The following is a 25,469-nucleotide window of genomic DNA, read 5'->3' on the forward strand; positions in this document are numbered from 1 at the left end:
TGAATAATTAGGTTTGTAACATGAAAGTTGTTGATTTCTTTTCCTTCTCCGTGAACACTTCAGGGGTTCAAGGGTCTTTATTGTCATTGCATGCTTTCACATGAAACGAAATTTGTCCTCAGGACCAGCAGTGTACATATGAACATAATCCTAAAATAAGCATGAATAGTAACCTATAATACCTATAAGACCTATAATAATAACTTAATACTTACTGCTATACATATAATAAATATCAACTGAACTGCATAGCTAAATAATAATTGTGGAGGTTAAGAAACAGCAGCACAGCAGGGCAGAGCAGTGTGGTGTGTGTCAAAGAGGCATAGACTTCACCGGTCTCATAGTCTCTGGGTAGAAGCTGCCTTTGAGCCTATAGCTGTTCTGCTCTTAATGCTCCGCAGCCTCCTGCCCAAGGGAAGGGGGCCAAACAGCATATGGTCTGGATGGGTGGAGTCCCCCATGATGCGGGTAGCACTGCTCCTGCACCTGCTGATGTAAACGTCCTCGATGGAAGGGAGGCTGTTGCAAGCTTTCACCACTCTCTGTAGCACGTACCTGTTGGCAACAGAGCAGTTACTGTACCAAGTGGTGATGGAGAAGGTGACAATGCTCTCCACCACCCACCGGTAGAAAGCTGCCAGCCCATGGGGGTGGTGAAGCCCCCATGCTCTCTAGTTGTAAGAATATGCCCATTGGCCCTACAAACCCTCTGAGTAAGGGGGGCAGATAGTGAAAATAAAACAGAGTTGCAGAGTATATGGTGGTATGGTATGGTATGGTGGTGCAGTGGTTAGCACTGTTGCCTCACAACAAGAAGGTTCTTTGTTCAAACCCTGTTGAGGGCCTTTCTTTGTCGATTTTACATGTTCGCCCTGTGTCTGGGTGCTAGCCTCTGGGTACTCTGGTTTCCTCCCACAGTCCAAAAACATGTAGGTTAGGTTAACTGGTGACTCTAAACTACCAATGGATGCATAAATGTGGATGCATAAATGTAAATGCAACAGACTGGAGGCATTTTGGATTTGAATATTGTCCACTTTAAAGTGGTATATGTCTTTGAAATGAAATGTCAGACGCACAATTTCAGTCTTTTAAAATTAAATGTGAAATTCCAGTATAATTTTCATTTTGAAATTGTTAGAACTTTGCATTTACATTTTCATTTTGTCACCAAAAGAGCACAGGGACATATAAATGTAAATGCATTACACCGTGGGTTGTGGTTTCATTTTATTTCAATAGTGTTCAATTTTCCTTTTTCTTTTGAACATGGAATTCCCATACAAGCATGTGAAAATGAAAATGAAAATCATATTTTTGCATTTTCATTTTCATTTTCAAATAACTCATAAATGCATTGAAACTTATAATGTCTTTATAGAGTCACATTGTCACCTTCAAATGACAAATTTACAAAATCTGATTGTAGAGGCTGTATAGTAGATAATGAGGAGTTGCTAGATAATATACTTAACCTTCATGATTATTAAAAACACAAATAACAACTAGTTCATCCATTGGTTATTCCTGGTCTTATGACAGACTTGGGTGGCTGTCGTTTATTAGAGCGGTCACTTAATCTTTTTTTCATGCAGTGCATTTTTGGTAAATTTAGGTTTGAAAAATTGTGATAATAACTTAATAACGACGTTTTTATACTGATTTTACTCGGTGCATTGGTTTAATATCAGATAGTTTTTCTGTGTTTTCACTCTGACATACTGGGACACCATGGAGCTGCATTATTTATCAGCTGAGCTCTGCAAGTAAAACAGAGGTCTTACTGTATGAGGCATGGTCTGGAAAAGAGGGCGTTGTGATTGGTTGACAAACTACGGAAGCCCCTCCCGCTGAGCTCCATGTAAACAAACACACACTGGGCATGCGTCACCGGAATAATGGAGGACCGTCTTTTCTACCCGGACTGATGATGTCTGTATTTTTACTCTACTACCTGTGATCTGAGAACGCAACAACTCATCACCGTTTTAACGTGTGTAAGTTCATGTATGCTACTTTAGAATTAGTTTGTTTGTCGGAAAGTAAAAGTAACTCTAAAGTTTGTGCACAAGAAACTGATGGTCAGCAACAGACCATGATTGCTAGTTGGTTAACGTTAGCTGAAAGCGGAGGCAGCTTGTCAGATCTCTAGAGTCCGCTACACACTCAGCGTTAGCGGTTTTTCTGCTTTCGAGAAATTATTATCCGGTTTTACAGGGCGACTCACGTTGTATGTAACTGTTGGTTACTTGCTGTTTACTCCTGAATGTGATAGTCGTTCGGTTTTTGCTGCCCGCACTTTTAATTCCCGAGACGCTAAACAAGCTATCTTGCAGTTAGCATTTCAGCTAGCGGACTAGCTAAATATTTTTCCGAATGGCAGTCCTGTCAGTGGGCCAAGTGTGTTAACAGGCGTGGTACTCACCCAATCACTGACTGAGGATCAGAATTAATCAGGGTTGTGTCCAATCACGGTTACACAGTGGAGCCTTCTAAAGCCCATAGTGCCAGAGAGTAGAATATGTTTCCTGTTACTTGTAAATTAAACATATTCTCGCTTGGTTACTCGAAAAGAATCTTGTAGTGCATATCACACTAGTAATGTGGAAATTAGACACTTATGAGTTCTCTTAAGTCTTTAATGGCATAGCCAGTAGTCTGAAACTAACTGGCGTTTGCGTCTCCATATTAAAAAGGTCAGGTTTGAATAAGTGTAAGTATTGTGACTTCTGAGCTTGTGTGATCTGGGATTGGAGAAATGGAGAAATAGAAAAAACAGAATCTGGAAACGGATCTCTGTGGTTTTCTTGGTTATCAGGTTCAGGTGTGACAAGTAAGAGCAATGGTTCTCCAAATGTGATCTGGGGACCCCAGTGGGTCCTTGAGGGTGTTCAAATGGGTCTTCAGCAAAAAGGGTAATCATTTATTTTTATCAAAAGTCCAGCCACTAATAACACAATGACTGTGCTTATAACTGTTTGGTAATTTGGACCAAAATCAAATGGCAGTCCATGGTCCAGTTTGTGTTTGTTTGGGTTAGTGAAGTGACAAACTTTGAGAACCACTGAGTTAGAATATAGTTTTTTGTTTTTTGTTTTTTTTTATCTGACTCTGGTCTCATGGTGGAGAAAGAAGGAGAAAAATAGATTAATTTTGTCCGTTTTTGCAGGTCTAACCAGTGGTGGGTGTTTGTTATTTTGTTTGTTTGTTTTTTTTTCTCATTTTTATTTTTATTTATTTATTTAAGTGCTGTAAGTAGAAAATGAAGCACCGCTGCTAAACAAAAATGGACTGCTCAATACTGCAAAAACAGCAACAAGATGCAGCCGATTATCTGGATTCAGTGTGGGTTTATTATCAACATTACACATTATTAAAAAGTGAACACAATCAAACCCCTACAAAAGAATATTAACAAAAAGCTAACATATGACATATTCCACAGGGAGGTATTACACCATGTATTTGAAATGTGTTTAAACAAACCATTGTTTCCCCCATATGCACCCAGCGGCTGAAATATGACCACTGCTGATATTTGCTTTTTGTTTGTTTGTTTGGGTTTGTTTTAAACAAAAGAAGAGAAGTCCCACACACTGACAGTATAGAAAAACAGACAACATGAGAGTTCCCCAAAAGTAAAGCGAAAATAACTCAATCACCCCGTGGCGGCTGGCTGTGGGTTATAAACCCCGCCCCTCCATGTTAGCAGATGAGACATGGGCCTCAAAGTACACATCAAATAAATTTTCTGTCATTTTGGGTAGCTCTTATCAGGGATGACTTTGAAAGACTGGCTGAGCAACAGAAGTAGAAGAAGTGATGCTTGCTTCACACACGTGTGAAAAAAGAAAAAAGATTGCACTCACACTTTGCACACACGCTTCACCTCTGCTAGTAGAACTCCACCAGAGGGGAAACACTGTAGACAAAAATAAAAAGTCTGTTCAGAGCAATGTCATATGGTTTTTCCACAAAGAAGTATCATTATCAAATCCAAAATCCTTCAAATCACATCCTCCATCACTCTCATTAAAAACCCAAGAATAAAATTAACATGCAAACATTTTTATATCAGAAGTTTACCTGCAGACTCTCTAAAATGCACTTTCTGTGTTTGTGCTCGAGAGGCTTCAAGCTTTCACACTGAATTAAATTGAATGTTGGACTAAGATTGAAATCGTTCCCCTTGTGTCAGACTTTTCTGAAAATGCAGATAATGACTCTGATCCAAAACAAGACATGGAAAGCAAAATGAAGCGTTGGCATCGCTGCATGCAGTTAGCTAAGGCTTCTTGAGAAACCAACTCACTTGAAGAAAAGAATGATTGTGCTGTCTTGCTCTGTCTTGACGTCAGGATGGGCAGGTCCAAGCTATCATTTTCTAACAAATAGAAGAAAACTTTCACATACCCTGTCAGAAGTCATCTTGTAAACCTAGTCCAGGTTTGATGCATCTAAATACTGTTATTTTCCAGTTAGTTCCGGTCTGTTTAAAGAAAACGCATTGAAATCACTCTTTCTGTTTTCACTAACAGAATCTCTTAAACCACAATCTCACCAGGAAAAGTAATCCATGTTGAATTATCACCAGTCAGATTTGGCTGATTGCTGACAAATTTAAGAAGCTAAATCCAGTGCTAAAAGATGCCGTACATGATGTGCGTCTGTGCTGCTTTTTTCCTCCACAACTGTCAGCACTACGCTCTGCGCCCTACCTCGCAGTGAGCAAGAATCGAAGAACAGCTTAAAGCGTTGTGCTTGAGATGGTCTGTTTTGTGATGTGATGGCACAGAACTGATGCATATTGGGTCACAAGTTAAAAAGATTTAAACAAACGGCCTTAAAGTGGGCCAGAAACTGCCAAACAAATAACTGTAAGACATGTAACCTGCACGTTTTCATGATGTCCATGTTTTCCGCTAATCAGAGGTGGGGTCAGACTGACAATCCCAAGATGACCACAGATCCACCAGCCCAAAGCGTGTGCTCCAGGATAATGACGTTCACCCCCTCCAAAGAGGAGTTCAAAGACTTCAGCCGTTACATTGCCTATATGGAGTCACAAGGAGCACACAAAGCTGGAATGGCAAAAGCAAGTAGCCTCTTTTGTGTTTTGTCATATTATTATGATGCAGTCTTTTGACTGAAAATGTGTTTGTTATAAGTTATCCCGTTTAAAGTTGGGATAATTTATCTATTTATTATGATTATTTATTTATCTACCTTCATTATAAGCCATACTCTTTTCTTTCATACTCAGTAGTTTGCCTCAAAAATGCTATTTGTAGTGTCTCCTCCTTCAAATACTGATTTGGACATTGATTATTTCCATGGCAACAATATGCTCTGAAGGATTTGGGTCAGACCCAGTGGTTAGAAGTTTGTATTGCATAGTGAACAGGACATGTAGTACAGAAACAGACTCCCAACACATTACATGAAGCAAAGCCCTGCCGAAGAGAAAAAGTAGCAGACATTTGTTAGTAATTACAGTGTTAATTCAAATTAACACCTGTGGTGCTGCTGCACTGTAAAAGCCTTCCAAAAATGAGAATTTATTGTACCTTGGAAGAAGATTATTTATTGTATCTTTTACTGTGAAGCAAGAACAAAGTGTTAAGATCCAGTTACTAGAGGAAATCTGCTCAGGTTTTATCGGAATGAATCCACATTTCAGCTTTGTGTCACTTTATCAGTGGAATTACATCTAACATCAGTAGTTCACAGGGTAAATTTGTTATCGTGTACATTTCTACAACACAAATTCCACAACAATTATGTGGCTAATTTATGGATTTTGCCTCAAGACGAAAGTGACACTGAGAGCTACATTGAAAGAGAGACTGACAACATGGACACCTGCGGATTATAGACAGTTGCAGCCTATATATGTGCAAGTTGTTTTTTTTTTTTCTTTTTAAATTTAGTGGGTGCGGCTTATATTCAGGTGCGCTCAATAGTCTGGAAATTACGGTAATTCCAATCACACCTACCGACTGTTGTCAGAGCTTTTTAGTGATGCTAGCAGAGTTGCAGTTTGAAATAATTAGAGTATATTACCTGTTGTCTTGATATATTTGGGATATATATTTCTATACCATTTATTATATTCCAATCATGCCATACTGATCACTCCACTGCTCTGAGTTTTTCTTCACTTTTCATTCCATTTTTTTTCTTGCAGGTTATTCCGCCGAAAGGCTGGAAACCTAGACGGACATATGATGATATTGATGACCTGGTGATTCCCGCTCCCATTCAGCAGGTGGTGACCGGCCAGTCAGGACTGTTCACGCAGTACAACATCCAGAAGAAGCCAATGACCGTCCATGAGTTCCGCAAGACCTCCAACATGGACAAGTCAGTCCACATAGTAAACCAGAGTTGTTGGTAAAGCTGGGATATATATGTGAAACATTTTTAAATTGTTTCATTGATGATTACTGATGATTTTTTATTTTATTTATTTATTTATTTTATTTTTAATAAAGACCAGGAGATGAAAGGATGACTTTAACCCCTTTATTGTGAATTTAACCACATTTCTTTGTATTCAACCACTTTTATGTTTTAAGATTGAAGATTTATGATTACATTTTTTATTATTATTATTTAAATTAAAAGTAGAAAGATATGTGAATTTCTGTGCTTGATCAATTTTATTTTCCCTCCCAATTCAACCCAAGAAACTCTGGGTCATTATGAAGTTACTAAATACCAGTGTTAATGTTACTCACCAAAAGCTGAATACAATCACTGCAGCACAGTCAGCTTGCTAAGTGAAGCAGCTTTCACAATATTTACCCCAAACAAAAAAAAAAGTGCCATACACATGAGACTTGCCATGAGCAAGTCTCATGTTGCCAGACCGATCTTTACACTTTGTGTCAGCACTGTGCTGACCTGTCCTTTTTTATTAACAGTTTCCTCACCCTTTGCACTTTTGCTCGACACTGTTCCTTTTATTTATTTATTCATTTTGTCACATGGTGATTGCGCGCCCAACTACAACACCTGTTGGTGCGTATCACTTGTAGATCAAGGAATATGAGAGGCTGCTTGTGGGAGGGAGGGAGCATGCCCAGGGTTTTGCAGTAAGGTTACTGTTGCAGTAAATGACCGACTATTTGCGTCTTACTCTTCATTATCAAGGGATGTGGTAGGCATCACTACGGTTTTATCTTTCAGGCCTAGATTTTTCATAAATGTTTTTCACACAGTGGCTATGACATTACAGTGCAGACAACCTCTTTTGAATTCAAATGGCTTTTGCTGAATATCTCTAAATATTTCTCATTATAGGTTTTGCAGTCCTAGATACGTGGATTTTGACGAGCTGGAGAGGAAGTTTTGGAAGAACCTGACCTTCAACCCGCCCCTTTATGGAGCTGATGTCAGTGGAACACTGTATGATCCAGTAAGTGGTAATAGTTGGGTTGTGCATCGTGATTATTAATTATGTAAAAACATACCTTTTAATTGTATGCTCACGCACTCGACCATCTCCAGTAATTTCTTATTTTCTTAACGAGTCCCAGTTGCCAGTCTTGCACATTTGCATCAGTTTCATTGTGATTCACTGCCTCTGCTGAATCCCTCTTTTGTAGGATGTGACGGAATGGAACATTGGCCATCTTAACACCATTCTGGATACTGTGGAGAGTGAGAGTGGCATCAAGATCAAAGGAGTCAACACACCATACCTCTATTTTGGCATGTGGAAGAGTGCCTTCGCGTGGCACACAGAGGACATGGATCTGTACAGCATCAACTACCTGCACTTTGGAGAGCCGAAGTCCTGGTACAGTCAGTCAGACAGACCCTCACACTGCTGCACACACACATACCACACATTGTTTTGCTTTTCAGCTTCTCATCTATCTATCTATCTGTCTCACTGCTGTGCATGTATTGGAAGCATCTGTTTTTATAGCCTAAATGTAAAAATACAATAATATGCAGACATAAATTAACTTGAAGATACGACAGTGTCAATCTGAAATGAAATGAAAGTCTTAAATGCAGCTTTACAGACAGTTTACCCAAAATACCCTGGAAAGTGATGAAATGTCCTGGAAACATTTTTGAGAACAAAATTACAGAAATCAGAAAGACATTACGACTGTGACAATGGGAATGATCAGCAACTCATATATGTAAAAACTAAAAACTACTGATTAATCTTTATATTTTTATTATTCTGGTTTTAAATGAAGCCAGAATATGCATTCAGCAAATAAATATTCAAATATTCACATAACTCTGTATTTATGAGCTTATATACTTACCAGAGCATGAAAACAATAAATAATAATAAAAAAAAGCTAAATAATGATGAAATGTAATTATATATACTATAATACACTCTGCCGCCAAGATCACAGCCATCATTGCTGTTTGTACTTGTGTTGCTCTTCAGGTATGTTGTCCCACCTGAGCATGGGAAAAGACTGGAACGACTTGCCAAGGGTACGTGATGGGGTTGACTCCAGTGATGGGTTTTAATGAGTTGCATCACCTTATATTTGTCTCATTTGTCACTCTCAGATCTTAACCACTTGGTGCCACAAGTCCCTTCACATTGTCATGTTCAGTGGTTTTAAGGAAGAAGTCAGACCCAATTTCAGTGAATCTCTGTACTGTATGGAAACTAGAAAGTAGCTCATAGACCATAACAGTAATTGTGTTTACAAGTCCTGGTTAACAGTCTGACTCAACATAGCCAATCTCAGTGAGGGTCACCTTCACTGATGTTTTCTATGTTTCCAGGTTTCTTTCCTGGAAATGCTCAGAGCTGTGAAGCTTTCCTGCGCCACAAGATGACTTTAATTTCCCCCTCAATCCTGAAAAAATATGGCATACCATTTGAGAAGGTAACCTTTCATTTACTTTGTGTTGACATCAAGACATTTTGGAGAAAAGTAATGTGTCTGCACTGTAGATATAACAATAAAGCTATAACGTATTTATAATGAGATAAAAAAATTAAAATAAAAAGGTGCATCATCTTGTTTGATTTTGTGTTATGTTTCTCTTCAGGTCACCCAGGAGGCTGGGCAGTTCATTGTGACATTCCCATTTGGCTATCATGCTGGTTTCAACCATGGATTCAACTGTGCTGAGTCGACCAACTTTGCCACCCAGCGATGGATTGATTACGGCAAACAGGCAACACTGGTACGCAAAAACATACTTTAAACAGCAATTAATAGTAGTTTGTCTTTTTGAATTCATGCAAAAATCACCTATCTGTAGTGATAAAATCCTCCTCCATCAATAGCATGGTTTCACACCACAAACACCTCAGACAGAGTCTTTTAATGACCCTGGTCCTGTTGTTTCGTGTGTACCAAACCTTGATTTCTGCACCAGCATAAATGAACCAAACAAGCAGGCGGTCAGACAGGTTTAGTTCAAACCAAACCAAACCAAAGATGCAGCCTTGATAAACCCTGCAGTATGTAAGTCAGTCATGCATGGAACATACTTATTAATATTTTGTTCTTAAAGCCATACCAGGAATGGGGTTAAAATGTCAGGCTCATTTTGAGGTTCTCAAAATAAAAAGTTTAAAATATAAAGGTTTTGATCTCTGGGAAACATGAGTATGCTCAATATCTGCCAGTTGGATTTCAGCAAACACATTTTCTGACCTGGTTGTTCTAGAGGAAGTTTTAGGAGCTCCTTGAACGACAAGCCGTGATATCTACATTAAGTCCAAGAAGGAATGCATTTGTTCTGCAGCTTTGACAGCCATGGTTCAAACCAAATTAAGTGTTCATCTGTGTTTTCCTGCTAGTGTTCGTGCCGGCAGGACATGGTGAAGATCTCCATGGATGTGTTTGTACGCAAGTTTCAACCTGATCGTTACAAGCTATGGAAAGCAGGAAAAGACAGCACTCCCATTGACCACTCCAAACCCACACCAGAGGCTGCTGAGTTTCTGAAAGAAAACAAGATCGAGCCTCCAAAGAGACCCAGTGAAGCTGGATCTGAGCACAGTACCCCTATCCAGGAGGACAAAAGGTCTTGATTTACACTTGCTACTTGGATGTATCTTATGGCTTCTTTTTTTTTTTCTTTACTGAGTATATGAATTGTGGGCCATGCCGATTTAAATCGTTTTATTCAGTTCATTTTAATGATTCTTGGTAACTGACTATGTATTTTGCTCATTATTTTCTAAGCTAAATAACCACATCTCTGTTCAAATGCACTTCATTATATACACCAGTAAGTAGTACATTACGTTGAGTGTGTGGCCTGTTCAGACTGCATTCAGTGCAAGCTCTGCTCTTAAGGTTTATTGCATATGTTAATGGATCAGCAGCCAACCATTTGCAAGTGTTATCGCATTATGATTCTGATGTGATGCATACTGTGGGTTGAACCTGTTACTGTCATTGCCACAAGTCGTGTTATGACACTGCGCATTGCCTTTGAGATCAGAGCTATTAGACATGCCGAGTCAGGTCACGGTTGGTGTAAATTGCCAAATTGCAGGGATAAAATGCTTTTTCACTTCTGTAAGAAAAAAATCCATACCATCATAGACCTAGGTTCAGTATTAATATGAGATGAGCAACATTTTTTTCTTTAAAGAGTAATTTGTACATGTACCTCACACACCTCTACTTCACTCAGAATGGTTGCTTTGCTGTCAGTAGTTGATGGGAAACATTGTTTCCCTTTGAGTCCTTGGACAGGTCTTCACTGATGTCTCCCATTTATTAGTCCAAAGCCTCAGCCTGAGACAAAGCTACAGCTTGAAGCTATTGAAACCTGTGAGGACATCAAACCTGAGCCAGCCAAGGATGATGAAGAGGTGGAGCCAAAGAGGGCCAAGCTTTTGCACAAGGAGTCGCCGCCTAAAATTCCTCTCAAGGCCGCTAAAGGTACCACACACTTTGAGGGGTTGTTTTTTGGGGTTTGTCAAAGTTTCCAAAAAACTGATCTTCAGACCCTCACAGAACAGTTGTTAGATGACCTTGACCTTGTTTTACATGTTTATATTCTTGTTTGCATTTCGCTTGAAATGCTTTTTGGTGCAGTATCTTTTCAAGTTAGTATATTATAAATACTGAGGAACCACTGACACAAGTAAACGAGGCATAAGTCAAATCCCACGAATAGCCAAAGGACAGAATCTTGAAAAAAGAAAAACAGTGCAATTAAATTGTCAACAATCCCCTGGTTTGCCATGAATAGGTCCAGTGTGCAGGATTTAATGAGATCCAGTGGTGTGGTGGCAGATTGCAACCAACTGAACACACCTCGTCTCACCCACTGTTGCCACTAAAAATATGAATTGGGTTGATCTAATGGTTTCAGTGGGTGCAGTATTGTACATCATTGCTGTATTATTCTTTCAGACACAGTGAAAGTCAAGCCAGAACCCAAGAAAGAGCAAGATGCCAAGCTGCAGCCTAAATCCCAGTCTAAAGCTACTAAGAAAACTTCAAACAAACGAAGCCCTCCTAAAAAGGAGAAGAATGATGTGTCAGCTGCAGTGGTTTGTCCTTCGGAGCCTTTTGAGAGCCAGGTGGTGGCTCCGCGCTCTGAGGAGGTGGCCAGCAATGAGGAGCCCCAGCTGGGCAGCAGCTGCAGCCCTGCTCACAAACTGTTTCAGAGAACGCTGAGCCCTGCAGATGTCCTGCATGTTCACAGCTATGCCAAAGGAGACTATGGAGAGGGAGAAACCCCACCCAAGGAGGAAAAGAAGAGTGAGGGCAGTGATAACGAGACTGAAAAAGGCAACAGACATGTTAGCAAAACAGTGAGTGGACACATATGTTACACACATTTCATATTGTATTTCACATGTTAATGAAAACGGGGGTTCCCTCCAGGTGCTCCGGCTTCTTCCCACAGTCCAAAGACATGCAGGTTAGGCTAATTGGTGACTGCAATGAAAGTATGGATGTGAGGGTGAAGGGTTGTTTTGTCTCTGTCCTGTGATCTGATCTGGTGACCTGTCCAAAGTGTACCTCGCCTCTCGCCCAGTGTCAGCTGACATAGGCTCCAGCCCCCTGCCTGCAACCCTAAGAAGGATAATTAGTGATAGTTAGTGGATGGATGGATGGATGTTAATGGACCATAACAGCAAGAACACATGATGTGAAAAGAGCAAATGTAGATTTTGTTGTTTGTTGCATTTAGAGGATACCTCATACGAGCCAACTCCTAACTAAAATGACAGTCCTTGCTGTTACTACATAAAAAAACACCTTAAAACATGATTAATATTCACTGTGATGGATCAGCTATGTAGTGTAAGTTTTAGTTCAGTAAGCATGCAAAAATAAAAAAATAAATAAAAAAGAAACTGCCTCGATGCTATTTTGAAAAACTTGTCAAGCCTGGATGTTGATGCTAACAGTAATTATGTCTCTCCAGCAGGTGGCAGAAGAGGTGTCTGGAGATGGAGAGCCTGAGAGTGATCTAGGACAGCTCCCTGGACACCATCCACTCATAAAGGATGGCATGAGCGATGAAGGTCTGCCAGATCAACTGCAACAGACAAAATAGTTGTCAGCCCTGTCTCGTTTAACCAGAGCTTCAGCCTCAGTTTTTATCGAGTTGTAAGATAGTAGTTTTGCACATATGACACACTGCAGCCGAGTACCAATACAAGTGGATCCCAAAGTAATGTAGTTCTCATCATATTTGCGTCTTTTTGATGACGTGCTTGTAGTTGCTGTGCATCCTTTCCCGTGTTAGGGATGTCACTGTCAGCAGCTATGCTTGTAGCTTGGCCAGCAACACCTGCACTGCTGCGTGCTTTCTGAAGTTCTTCGGCCTTCCGGTAACAGCTGATGTCTCTGTGGACAGCAGATTAGCGCTTTTTATCAATTTTTGTGCAGTAAACGGAATGAACGCCGTCCCTTTACACAGTGAGGGAGCTAACTATTATTTGACAATGTAATTATTTTTCTGAACACTAGAAGGTATACTTTCTAATTTTGGCAGTGTGTCCGGGCTATTCAGACTGTTTAAGATTGCATGTCTATTTAAAGGTCAGTTTGAAAATGTTATTGGACTGTTTGACCTGTGCAGAATCACTTTTTTTTTTTTGTAACAGAAGTTTCATGATCGCATTTAATATTTGGCTGAATATGTTTGCCCAGAATGTAGATGTGCTTCAGGGCTGTAATATCGTCCCTCTAGTTGTGTATGTTGACTTTGCTATTATGCTTGTCTCTGCCTCAGAGGCTTCACAGGAGCCCTCACCAGTAGAGGGGGCTGGTCTCGAAGGGGAGAGCTGGGCTAAACCTCTGGCTCACCTGTGGCAGAACAGACCTCCCAGCTTGAAGAAAGAGAGGGAGTACAACCAGCGCATGTGCTCCAAACCGCCATACTGCTCAATATGTATGCTGTTCTACACATACCAGCAGGTAATCTGCAGCAGAGCATCTCCATTCATCAGTTACTACCACTCATCTGTTGAAGTAGTAGTGTTGGTGTACACTACTGTGGCTATGCAGTTTGGAGACAAGCAGGTCTAACAACAGAACTCTGGTCATTTAGCTGCATGCTAGCAGATTAATTTAGGTTATAGCATTTACTCCATTTATCCTTATTTAGCCTTGTCCCACTCTTTTTTTTTTTTTGCTATACTGTGTTTGACCTAGTTCTCAGCAGTACTGTCCAGCTTTGGCTCAGCTGCTAGTAGTTAGCTGCCATGCAAAATAAACAGTGATGGTTGTCAGTCCATGGATGGTCCAGTCTTATTAAACCGCATGGGTTTATTGTCATTTTGTATGATGATGGACAAAAAAAAACTAGAGATTTTGCCTATTCACCTTTTGTTTTTTTGGCACAGACAAATCATTATAATTATTTTTTTCACCTGCTTGTCTCATTAATACATTTCAGTGCTTAACTTCATATTTCTATGACTGAGACTGACATTACTGTAGTAATCATTAATCATATGTATACATATTAGAGTAGATGGATACATTACAAAGCTGCACATCGTGGAACTAGAATAAGGATATCTAAAATGTTGATTACACAGTTGCAGTATCAGACTTCCAGTTTGATAGTAAGTAGGTAAGTGTTTCAGATTATGCCTTAAGTGATATGGAAGGATAATATTATCCAAAGGATATGATGATGAGGAAAGCAAACACAGTTAACACTTTATTTCAATGAGTAAAGGTTTGCTGACACTACAGACATTATTGACGTTTGTGTGTGCTGCGCCTCCTGTCAGACTGAATGTGCAAACAGTGTAGACAGTCCTGTCATAGTGGCTGATGGCCGGATGCGGACCAGACCCCTGATCCCGGAGATGTGTTTCACCACCACCACAGAAGAGGACTCTGAGTGTAAGGAGCAGCCCGTCACACCTCATCTAGAGGAAGATGGAACGAGCCTCCTCATCAGCTGCTCTCAGTGCAGCGTCCGTGTTCACACCAGTCAGTACATACCTGTGCACTCTGCAAATATTTAAGCCTTTTCGCATAAACCTTGTCAACCTTACACAAGACTTATTTTCATTTTGTTTTGTTTTTTAGCAGAGACATGTGTTACTATGAACTTAGACAACATGATAGATCTTTGACTTGACACCAGCACTTAAACATGCACTGGCTAAACAGTGCCTGTGAGTGGCAGCACAGTGTCTCAGACTGTGTCTTTGTGTTTGTGTATTCCAGGCTGTTATGGTGTGGATCCAGCCAGTGTGACCAAGGAGTGGAAATGTGCACGCTGCAAGGCCAACGCCATGACTGAGGTCAGTGAAATCTCCAGAGTACATTTACTCAATAAGGATTTACCTTGATAAGATAAGATAAACCTTTATTAGTCCTGTAGTGGGGAAACTCTCTTGATATACAGAGAATCGTTTTAGTTGATTACTACCAGCTACAATAATGAAAAAGAACTGACTATTCACTCTTGTTCTGAACAACTGATTGATCACTCCCCCTAGAATTGCTGTTTGTGTTCACTGAGAGGCGGAGCCTTGCAGAAAGCCAACAACAACAAGTAAGTCAATAGGAACAGGAAGGCAACATCTGCACCTTGATAACAGTACTGTCATTGAATTGGATAACATTTAATTATTCAAATCAGGCTGGTTTAAAGTGCTAAGCTGTTCATTGACACTTAATTATTAGCCAATATCATGGGAGTTTTTTAATCAGAAAACTCTGGTAGTTTTGTCTATCTGTTTAGTTATAATGTTACTGCATGTGGGATTGCACATTACACGATATTACTGACTGACACATGGCTGTCGTGTAAATTATGACCAGACATACCAGCTTACTCTGCCCTCCTTTTCTCTGCTCTGCCTCGGTGCCTGTGTTCGCCCGAGGGATAAGCTGAGCTGCAAATGTGTGTGAACAAAGTGTGTTCACGACATGTACCTATAAATGTTTCATAATAGAGGCCTTGCATTAGAGCAGAGATACTATACCATTCTATAGGTATCTGCCACAAAATGAACACAGGCTACTTGTTGGTTATTGTTACCTGTCCTGAACTGCATATCAGTACACATCTAGTGTTCTGGTGTTTGTCATACTGTTTTCCTTTTGCTATATGTTTTTATCTGTTAGTGTCTTATAAATTACATCTTTATTATGATTCCACTTGTTCAAGTCCAGTATGTTGCCAAGATTTAACACTTAAAGCACAGTGGAACAAGTATGTCCAAAGCCATTAGCTGTATTTAACAAGAAACAGCTGTCAGTTGAATGAGTTGTGTGGTCTCAGCATGAGATGTGAGTGTGCGTGTGTGTGTGTGTGTTGCAGGTGGGTACATGTGTTGTGTGCAGTGGCTGTGTTGGAAGCCCGCTTTGTCAACATCACTGAAAGAAGTCCTGTGGATTTAAGTGGAATCCCTTTGCAGAGATTTAAACTGGTGAGTTCAAATAACAGTCACACATTTATCAATGAGCCACACTTTTATTCTTGATTGAAAACTGCTGTTCAAATAATGTCTAAGTCTAGCCAACATCAACAAAAATAGGCAAGTGGTTTTAAAGGGAGGGGAAGTAAAATCAACTGTACTTCACACAGGAGATTTCAAATAATGTACATTCCCACAGAGTCTCTGTTTATAACATAAATGTTGTTTTTCTTCACAAATTACCTACATGTTGATTAAAGAGTTACTAAACCCCTAAACCACTTTTTCTCTGCTGAAAATCAATTTAAATAGATATTTAGTAGTGTTACTGATCGATTTAGCTTTAAATCAGTGCAAAGTACTTGAATTTTGCCTTTTGTGTTATAAATATGCCTTCTACGTGTTGAAACCTGGCTGCTGCAATTTTATGAGTGGCTGATCTGGAGGCAGGTGACATTTTGGAGGCAGCCTACATCACCAACCACCCCCACCCTTCACCCCCCCGCTATAAAACCGACATCCTGCCACTTTGCCGACCGTGGAGGGTTAGGAGCAGTTTGAGCGGCACACATCGAATTTGGAGTTAGTTCTGTGTTCATAGTATTTAGCAGGTCATCAGTTTTGTTGTTGTTGACAGTTGTTAGATTTTTTTCCGATTTTAGTAGTTGTAGCTTAGCTTTAGCTCATAGCTTAACTTTGTGTGTTTTCGAGAGTCGTTTGATTGAGCATCGGTTAGTTTTAGCTAGTTCAGTTTTAGTATTTATTAGCTAGTGGCCAGAACGGGTTGACACTGTTTTTTTCCAGGGTATGAAAACAGCGGCCGTCCCTGCCCATTCAAGTTGATACGTTCATGTTCCACACACATTTTTGGAATTTTAAGAATTGAGGAAGTATCGAATTAAACTTGGTTATCTGTGCTGGTTTGGTGAAGTGAGCCGCTGTTTGAGTATTTACAATCTGTCTCAAACATACATCCTCTCGGTAGTATTGCAGCCCACAGGAATAACATGAAGACAAACTGGAAACTGAGGGAACATCTAACAATCTGTTTTGTAAAATCTTGAAGGATCTAACGGGATTGAAGTTACTAAATGTAAAGGCTTCAGCTTCACTCAAACTAAAACTGGGTCCTTGTGTGTTAGCTTCACCATCATTGAGTCCAAACTCACTGTAGTTTCTTGAGTGCTGGATACTGTGTTTTACTCTCTGACAGAAATGTTACTACTGTAAGAAGCGGATGAAGAAGGCATCTGGCTGCTGCGTGCAGTGCTCTCATGGCCGTTGTCCCACTGCCTATCACCCCACCTGTGCCCAAGCTGCTGGAGTACTCATGCAGCCAGATGAGTGGCCGTTTGTGGTCCATGTTACCTGCTGTCGACACAAAGGCCCCACTCAGACTGAGGTAAGAAGCAGCTCAGGGTCTGGTAATGTCTTCTGTCCCATACAGCAGTCATAGGATTGTTCAGTGGCTTTAAAGTGCCCATAATTTTCAGCCCCCGTATTTTGAAAGCAGCCACCTCGTCATTTGTTATTATTCGTGGCGTAACTATACCTTGACAGACTCCATTTTAACATCCCCTCATTTGTGTAGTCATGTAATAATTCTTATTAATTCTATATTTTCCAAGTGTCTGAGCTAAAATGTTACCCTACAAAAGAAACTAGCAATAAATGCTGTGAGTTTTTCAGACGGGCGGGGGTGAAAATGAGGGCTAGTTAGTAAAATCCCTGAGATATCCCAATTAGCTATGTGTGATGAGTCTACTAGACTTGTTGTGCACACCAGGGATGTACACAATTAGTCAACTGGTGCTTCTGGTGCTGTCTAGTGAGGATAGCAATGTTTAAAAGACTACTTGGTTATTCAACTAATTATTATTCCATTAAGAAGAAGAAGAAGAAGAAGAAGAAGAAGAAGAAGAAGAAGAAGAATCAGCTTTATTGACAGTATATATATTTTTACATACACACACTGAATTCGTCTTCTGCATTTGACCCATCCTTAGTTGAACACACACATGCAACACCCGGCAAATTACATGCAGTGAAACACACACAAGAGCAGTGGGCAGCATCAAGCGCCCGGGGAGCATATTGGGGGGGTTAAGTGCCTTGCTCAAGGGCACATCAGCCGGCTAGTGGAGGGGGGGAGCATTTTTCACATTAATCACTCCACCACACCCAAATTTTTCCTGCCCGTCTGGTGGGGAAATCGAACCAGTGACCCTCCGATCACAAGCCGCTTCTCCAACCTCTAGGCCGCGGCTGCCCCGTGAACATATAGCAGTCATTTCTAGAGCTGTGTATGTGGAACACCGCATTGGTCCAGCAGGTGTTATCATTGTACTTTGTGTCACTTAGAATATAAGCAGGAACTTCTCAGCTGACAGGTGTGGCTGGATGGAGGTGCAGAAGTAGCTTTGTAAGCGCTACACTAGGGGAAACCTGTGTTGTTGTATTGTTGAAATGTTTTGCTGATTTATGGACAATGGTTATGGATTCTTGCATGTAGCATGTGAACATTAATGATCAGCAGTTAATCTTCCAGTCAGACTCTGTTATCCTACTAGGCGCTACTAAATGATGCTGTGGCTATGGCTGTTATTAGCCTAAGCAGTTCCTCAGCAGTTTTAAGTTTGCACATAGCAGCTATGGTACACATTTAACCTTATATATTAACTTGTGCTCAGTGTGTTGGCTCATTGTAGCTTCAATAACAAAAAAGTTGCAGAATCTTTAAATGGGTGAATTCATAAATTCAGTCTCACCACCCAGTCTCAGATCAGAGGACTGTGGACAGAGTGTCACAGATCTTGGTATAAAAATATAGTGTGATTATTGTGTATTATTTATTAAACTATCCTGCGTTATGTGAGAATTCAAATGTCCACTTTGAACTGATGTCAACTAATAGTAAATACATTATGCTGATAATACATTAGCCTTAACAAAAACTGAATGCAGGACTTTTTCTTTGACAATCTTTTTGCCCCCCCATATCACTAAATCATCCCCTGGTCTGAGTGATCTGAAACTCAGTTTCTGAACAGCATTTCACACTCTGATCTTTTCAGGCTGAATATATGAACACCAGCAGTCAGCTGGTCAGTGGTCATCTAAATCATTAGCTCATTTTGTTGACATGGTTAACTGTGTGTGGATTTTAGGCTGCTAGCATGCATAACATACCTCTGACAAAGACAAATGAACTACAAGTTTAGGCTAGCATACATTTAGGTCCATATTTATTGGCTTTTTGGCATTTGGTCTCTGTACACCACCACACTGAATTTGAAATGAAACAGTCAAGATGTAAGCCAAGAGAAGACTTTTAGCTTTAACTGAAGGGGGTTTGCAGTGGTATGGCATTAACTATTTAGGAATTACATCCATTTACATTCACCCACCTCCATTTTTGGTGGTTGATAAATGATGGGACAAAGGACTGACAAGCAGTTTCATGGCCAGGTAAGGCCTGTTCCCTCAGTTAGTCCATGACAAATGAAGCAGATAAAGGTCTGAGTGTTACCTTTGCATTTGGTAGCTGTTCACTGGAACACTTGACATGAGGTCCGAAGAGGTTCCATGCAGGTGAAAGAGGCCATCATTATGCTGACAAAACAAAATAAACCCATCAGAGCGATAGCAAAAACATTGGGATTGGCCAGAACAACATTCTTAAAAAGAACTTATTAACTGGCAAACTCCACTGAAAGGGCTAGAAAACCTCAGAAGACACCTAAAGTGGATGGCAGCGGAATTCCATTATTGGTGAAGAGAAACTCTCTCACAACATCTAGCCAAGTCAAGAACACTAGTGAGGAGGTAGGCGTGTCATTGTCTGGCTTCATGAATGTAAATACAGAGGCTTCACGACAAGGTGCAAACCACTGGTAACGCTCAGCAACAGAAGGACTAGATTAGGCTTTGTCATTTCAAATTTATTGCATGGTGTACAGAGGTCAAATGCCAAAACACTTGTAATTGTCCCAATATATGTGTACCTAACTGTACATAACATATCTGGAAAAAATGACAGATGAACTACGAGCCTGGCTGATGCAAACTGCGCAGTCTCTCTGATGCGCTTTTGCTAGATGTTTAGACACATTGCTTGTGTTTCGGTTCATATAGGTAAGACTTGTTGCAGTCGTATCAACAAACGTTGCCGCCACCGACTCTGATGAAGTGTAACTGAACATTTGTCATTTTAGTTCTCTCTGCTGTGTGTGTGTGTGTGTGTACGTACTCCCTGGATGGTGCTGCATTGTGTTAGTGACAACTGGCGCGCCTCTGTTGGTTTCAAATTAAAAGCCTTCCAGCGTTTAGTTAGACAGAAATCATTCATTTCTTGGCAAGGTCTTTATTTTGAAACAGTTGTAGGTACATGTTGCGAAAAACTCATTTAATCGGAAAAGTCACATACCCACTTGAGTGGCTAGGTTCAGCCATCTTTTCTGAAATTGCACCAGGCTAAAGTGTTTTTTTTATTTATTATTTTGATTGTAAACTTTAGGAGAGAAGTTCAGTTTAATGATTATTGTGAGAAATAAAAACACACTGTCACAATACTTATTTTGTAGCTTAATAGGAGTGGTCCAGTACGAAAACCTAGTGGTGAAATTCGGTACACCAGTCTGGTTTGATGTATAGGATAGATGAAAACACATGCACTGAAAAGTTATTGACATGGTTGGTTACTGTGGGACTAAAAGCTGAGTCAGGCCTCGCAAAAAAGAAAAAAAGTCTCATTTATTGCACTGATTAAAAACAGCACTGAAATTATGTAAGAGGCAACAGTAGCAATGATAATGGGGTGGTGCTGAAATCTCATCTTTTACTTGTGCTGTTTGTTGAGCAAGGCTCTGTAACTTGTTTTACAAATTGTACTGTAGATGGGAAATATGACTTGGCCTGAAAAAAAAAAATCATTAAATTTTTTTTTTTTCTTTAATCCTTGACTTTGTTATACAAATGTAATATCCGGTATTCTCCTCTGACAGCGCAATAAAGCAGCCATGCATGAGCTGACTGTGGGACAGAAGGTGATATGCAAGCACAAGAATGGCCGCTACTACCAGTGTGATGTGGTGCAGCTATCCAAGGAGACGTTCTATGAAGTCAACTTTGATGACGGCTCCTTCAGCGACAATCTTTTCCCTGAAGACATTGTGGTAGGACTCAGTCGTTCATCTCAATCTTGTAATTTAAAAGGAAATTCAAAACAATAGGAAAGTACTAAACTATTAAAAAACTGCCAAAAATATCATTAACCCATATGCTATGTATTTTCTTCTCCTTTTTTTTGCATTTGTCATGACTGGATGTTATATATTTGATTTGTCCACCTATTTCGCTTTTGTACCACAAATTCGACAGTTTAATTTTGACATGTTTAGTCGTCGTAACTGAGAATATTATTAATAGTTACATGTGAGAAAGTTGGATGTTTTTAAATTTTCCTGAAGCATTAATATTTATATTTTCATTCTGTTCCTTTAAGCATGAGGGGAGAAGGGATTTTGCATGCTTGTAAATGTTTCAAGCCATTATAATACTATACGAATGTCACAAGGCATCAAATGTTTGCTCAGTTTCCTCAGAACTTTGCCTTGTGTATTTTGTCCGCTAGAGCCGAGACTGTGCTCAGCTTGGACCCCCACCTCAGGGTGAAGTGGTTCAGGTGCGATGGACGGACGGCCTGGTGTATGGGGCCAAATTTGTGGCAGCTCATGCCATCCACATGTACCTGGTAAGATTTTTTGTTTATTTGATTGTTACATGTCACATAGCAAAGTTTGACATACCATAATTTAGCACAGTAGGCTGACAGTTCAGATACAATTCCCTGGTTTGATCAAAACTTTTAACAAAATGTGACTTTAATCCTGGAATTTCTATTTTGTGCTTTATAATTTGTGTCAAATCTTGTGGACACTGAGGTACTATAAATAATAAACGATTCAAAAGGTGTCTGCACACCTATACACCTATTGCTCATTACCAAAAAGATTCTTTCTGTTGAAGACGCCAGAGAGTGTCTCCATTAGGACAGCTAACAACACAACTGTTTTCAATACAGAAAAATGGATAAATACTCAAAGAGGATATTCTGCATCAGATTTATTGTTGTGGCTTTGATAGTTTCATTTTACACTTTGCACCAATTTAAGTGGGTAATTTAGCAAATGGCAATGAAATCGCTTTTACTGATTTATTTATTGCAGTGGTCATTTAATGTATAAGTGTCAAACAAGTGTGAGTCTGAAGAGATGATACAGTTTGATGAATACCTGTACTATAACAAATAGAAATTCTAAAAATAAAATAAATAATTAGAATAATCTTTAAGTAAGAGTCACAGCAGTAAAAAGAGTTCTGCAAAATGTCTTTTCTGGTGTTACTGAATTGTTTCAGTTGGCTTGTTAACTGATCGGATTGTAATTAATTCCTGATTGTTTGGAAAATGTTGACCTGACAAGGCAACATTTGACTGAGTGTGAGCAGGTGTCGTAAGTGCTCTGGACTGCCTCTAACCTCTCTGGTTTCAGTGCTAAAATGCTTTGGTAATGACTCTTTGAGTCCTTAAGTGAGGACTGACACCCCCTAATTTTTAGTAGTTTTAGGAATTTTTTGGAGTTTCTGTTTACCCAGCGGGTTAGGAACTATTTTTAGCCTCTTATGTGAATACGGCCCCTGCCCATTGCCATCCATTTATGTACTGTCCAAGCAGGATCACTTAAGTCTTTAAAAGGACAGAAAAGCTGCTCACATGTGTAATGTTTATTACCAGTGTAGCTATTAAGTTGTGAAATGATGTTGGCTGTCGTCTTCTTGTCTATCTTTATATTTTTGTTCTTATTATCAACCACTTAGTAAGCTTTGCTTTAACAGAAGTATAAACCGGTGCGATTACACACAACACAATTTAGAAACTGCACAGTTTTAACCTCAGACATACTAGACCAGTATCAAAGAACTAGCTGCTGGTTGGCTGGCTGTTGTGTAGCCTCACGTTGCCTGTGTAACACACTGTAGCCTACATGGTAAATGGTAAAGATGCACAACACACGCTCCCCAGAGTGAAGCCAAAATGTCTGGATTGCCCACTGGTGGCTGGTTGCAGTACAGGTCATAAACCCATCTCCCTCCATGTTAGCAGATGGGACATAGATCAAAGTCAGTTCACATCAAATAAATTTTTCCTAAATATGGTTTCTGTCATCCTACGTAGTTCTTATTACACTGGTGTATGTTCAAGTGTTCACTTTTCTGATAGGTTTGGTATCTGTTAGTTATTTGATGTTGTAAACAGGGGTGGAACGTCGTGATTGACGGCTGAGCTCTGCTCAGGACTGGGTCAGAAGCGTTTTGATTCGATTTGATTTTTAGTAGTTTTCAGGAATTTTTTGGAGTTTCTGTTCACTCATCAGTCCAAAATCTAATCTGGTCTTTCTGTTGAGCGTTACCAGTGGTTTGCACCTTGTTGTGAAGCCTCTGTATTTACATTCATGAAGCCGTCTCTTGACTGTAGACTTTGAAAATGACACGTCTACCTCCTGAGTGTACCAAACTGATGTTTTGGTTATATTATATATGGTTATATTTTGATTTAGCTAAAAATCTTCACTTGGCTTACATCTTAAGTGTTTCATTTCAAATTCAGTGTGGTGGTGGACAGAGTTCAAATGCCAAAAAGCTCTTGTCCCAGTATAAATGAACCTAACTGTATGTCAGTATGACAAACTAGCATGTATGTTCCAGCAGATGGCAGCAGTGTGTATTCATCATTCAAAAAGGAATACCAGCAGACCTAGGACTGGAGATATACAAACTGTTGTTATGATAAAGCAGTATTTGCCTTTCACACCACTCTCACTCACCATTATTAAGACAGTTGTAGTTGATTTTGATTCATATAGCCATGTCATTGTGGCCTAGGGTGTGTCAGTGCCTTAGCTGTATGTGTGTCCTGACCGTATTGTTTGCAATATTTTTGGAATGCAGGTGGAATTTGAGGATGGATCGCAGCTAACAGCCAAGAGAGATGACGTTTACACTCTGGATGAGGAACTCCCCAAGAGAGTCAAATCCAGACTAGTAAGTGCAACCCAAACCACAGTCAGAGAATCTTTATTCCACTGAAAATATTGAGTGTTTATTTTTGAGAGAATGAGTTGCGGCTGTTGTAGTGTTGTCATGCAGCCTTTTGCTTGTCTCTGCAGTCTAAAGCATCAGACATGAGATTTGATGGGATCTTTGAAGAAAAGGAGATCATCCAGGAGTCAAAAAGACAGAGAGTGATCAACTCACGCTACAGAGGGGACTATATAGAGCCTGTGATTTACAGAGCCATCATGGAGTAACCCTCGCTTCCTGTCTGCTCAACACCACATGACCAGCACTGATAGACTGAACTGTGCTCCCTGTACCTTAACTTAGCAGCTAGAAACTGAGAGTGTAGCTCCAGGTGACTTCCTTCAGGACCCTCTTTGGACTGTTCTCTATTTTTTACTTCTCATTCATCTGTTTTTGTTAAGACAGAGAGAATTCTATTTGCTTTGTTTGACTGTGATCAACACAAGAGCAGTATTTTTATTTTAGTGTTTCACTAGGAATCCACACACAGTGCAGTAGGCTGACATCCAGCCCTGGTAGTACATAAAAGTAGGAAGCAATATATAAATGGCATTTGTTCAGTGAAGTAGCATTCTCTTGGTGAGTCACCTTTCAAAAAAGACACAACTGTAGTTAAAATTTAATCTACAGTAATATGTTAAATTAATTGCTTTCTGCTAAACATTTCAATAAAACGCTTTAAGTTTAAAGGATTTGCTGCCATTAGTGCCTATTACACAGAGCCCAACAGGTATCTAAACTAAAAGTTTTGTTTCATTTGTACCCTCAGATTTAGAAGTTCAAATGAGTCATTTGTGCCCTCAAATGTCTGAATCCATTCTTTCAACTTAAACCTCACTGCCATTATTTCTTGAGTTCCTATCCTCTGCACACTCTTTAATTTAATAATTGAAATTATTAATTTGAGGGACTTGTTTACTAAATATCAAAAATATTTGGGTTGGACTGCACGTGACAAATATCTTCATCATCATTTAATCTGCCAGTTATTTTCTCAAACAGTCGACAAGTGGTTTTGTCCAGACTGTGTCAGACACTAGCGAAAAATCACAATTTCCCTAACACAAAATTGAAATATTTTTGAGTGTCACAATCAGTTCATATTTGGCTTAGAATAATAAATAATAAGAATAAGAATACTAATAATAATAATAAAATGGAGAAAAGCAGCTGCCATCATATTGGAGAACCTTCAACCAGTAAATATTTTCTATTTTTGCTTCGAAAAAGACTAAAATGATCAATGTAGATTGATTTTCTTATGATTGACTAATGAATGAATAAAGTGATCATTGCATTTCTAAAAGTATTAGACCTAACACTGATCTCTGGCTCCATATTCTGAGGAGGCTTGACTAGAGCTCTGCTACACTAGTTTGATGAAACACAACTTTATTTAGGAATATGCACTCTGTGAACATAATATAAAGTAAAATAATTAAGGCTAGAAAACTAGACTTCT

General features: G+C 39.6%; 1 protein-coding gene across 3 annotated transcripts; it reads left to right on the forward strand.

Moving 5' to 3' along the window:
- The first annotated feature begins 1,850 nt into the window (after positions 1-1,850).
- Positions 1,851-24,696, forward strand: kdm4aa (lysine (K)-specific demethylase 4A, genome duplicate a). Of its 3 annotated transcripts, none has more exons than XM_046390514.1 (22): positions 1,851-2,000; positions 4,934-5,098; positions 6,191-6,366; positions 7,309-7,423; positions 7,614-7,807; positions 8,426-8,475; positions 8,776-8,879; positions 9,046-9,183; positions 9,806-10,032; positions 10,741-10,901; positions 11,379-11,782; positions 12,403-12,502; positions 13,216-13,400; positions 14,225-14,429; positions 14,670-14,746; positions 14,945-15,000; positions 15,772-15,880; positions 17,082-17,270; positions 20,872-21,042; positions 21,501-21,620; positions 23,876-23,968; positions 24,094-24,696. In XM_046390514.1, the coding sequence occupies exons 2-22, from the start codon at positions 4,961-4,963 to the stop codon at positions 24,232-24,234; spliced, it is 3,153 nt and encodes a 1,050-aa protein (XP_046246470.1). In that variant the 5' UTR covers positions 1,851-2,000; positions 4,934-4,960; the 3' UTR covers positions 24,235-24,696. The 3 variants fall into 3 exon arrangements, with proteins under 3 accessions (XP_046246470.1, XP_046246473.1, XP_046246472.1); XM_046390517.1 differs by having other exon boundaries at positions 12,406-12,502; XM_046390516.1 differs by having other exon boundaries at positions 1,862-1,996.
- The last annotated feature ends 773 nt before the right edge of the window (positions 24,697-25,469 follow it).

This window comes from Scatophagus argus, chromosome 6 (assembly GCF_020382885.2).
Source record: "Scatophagus argus isolate fScaArg1 chromosome 6, fScaArg1.pri, whole genome shotgun sequence".
Classification (NCBI taxonomy): Eukaryota; Metazoa; Chordata; class Actinopteri; family Scatophagidae; genus Scatophagus; species Scatophagus argus.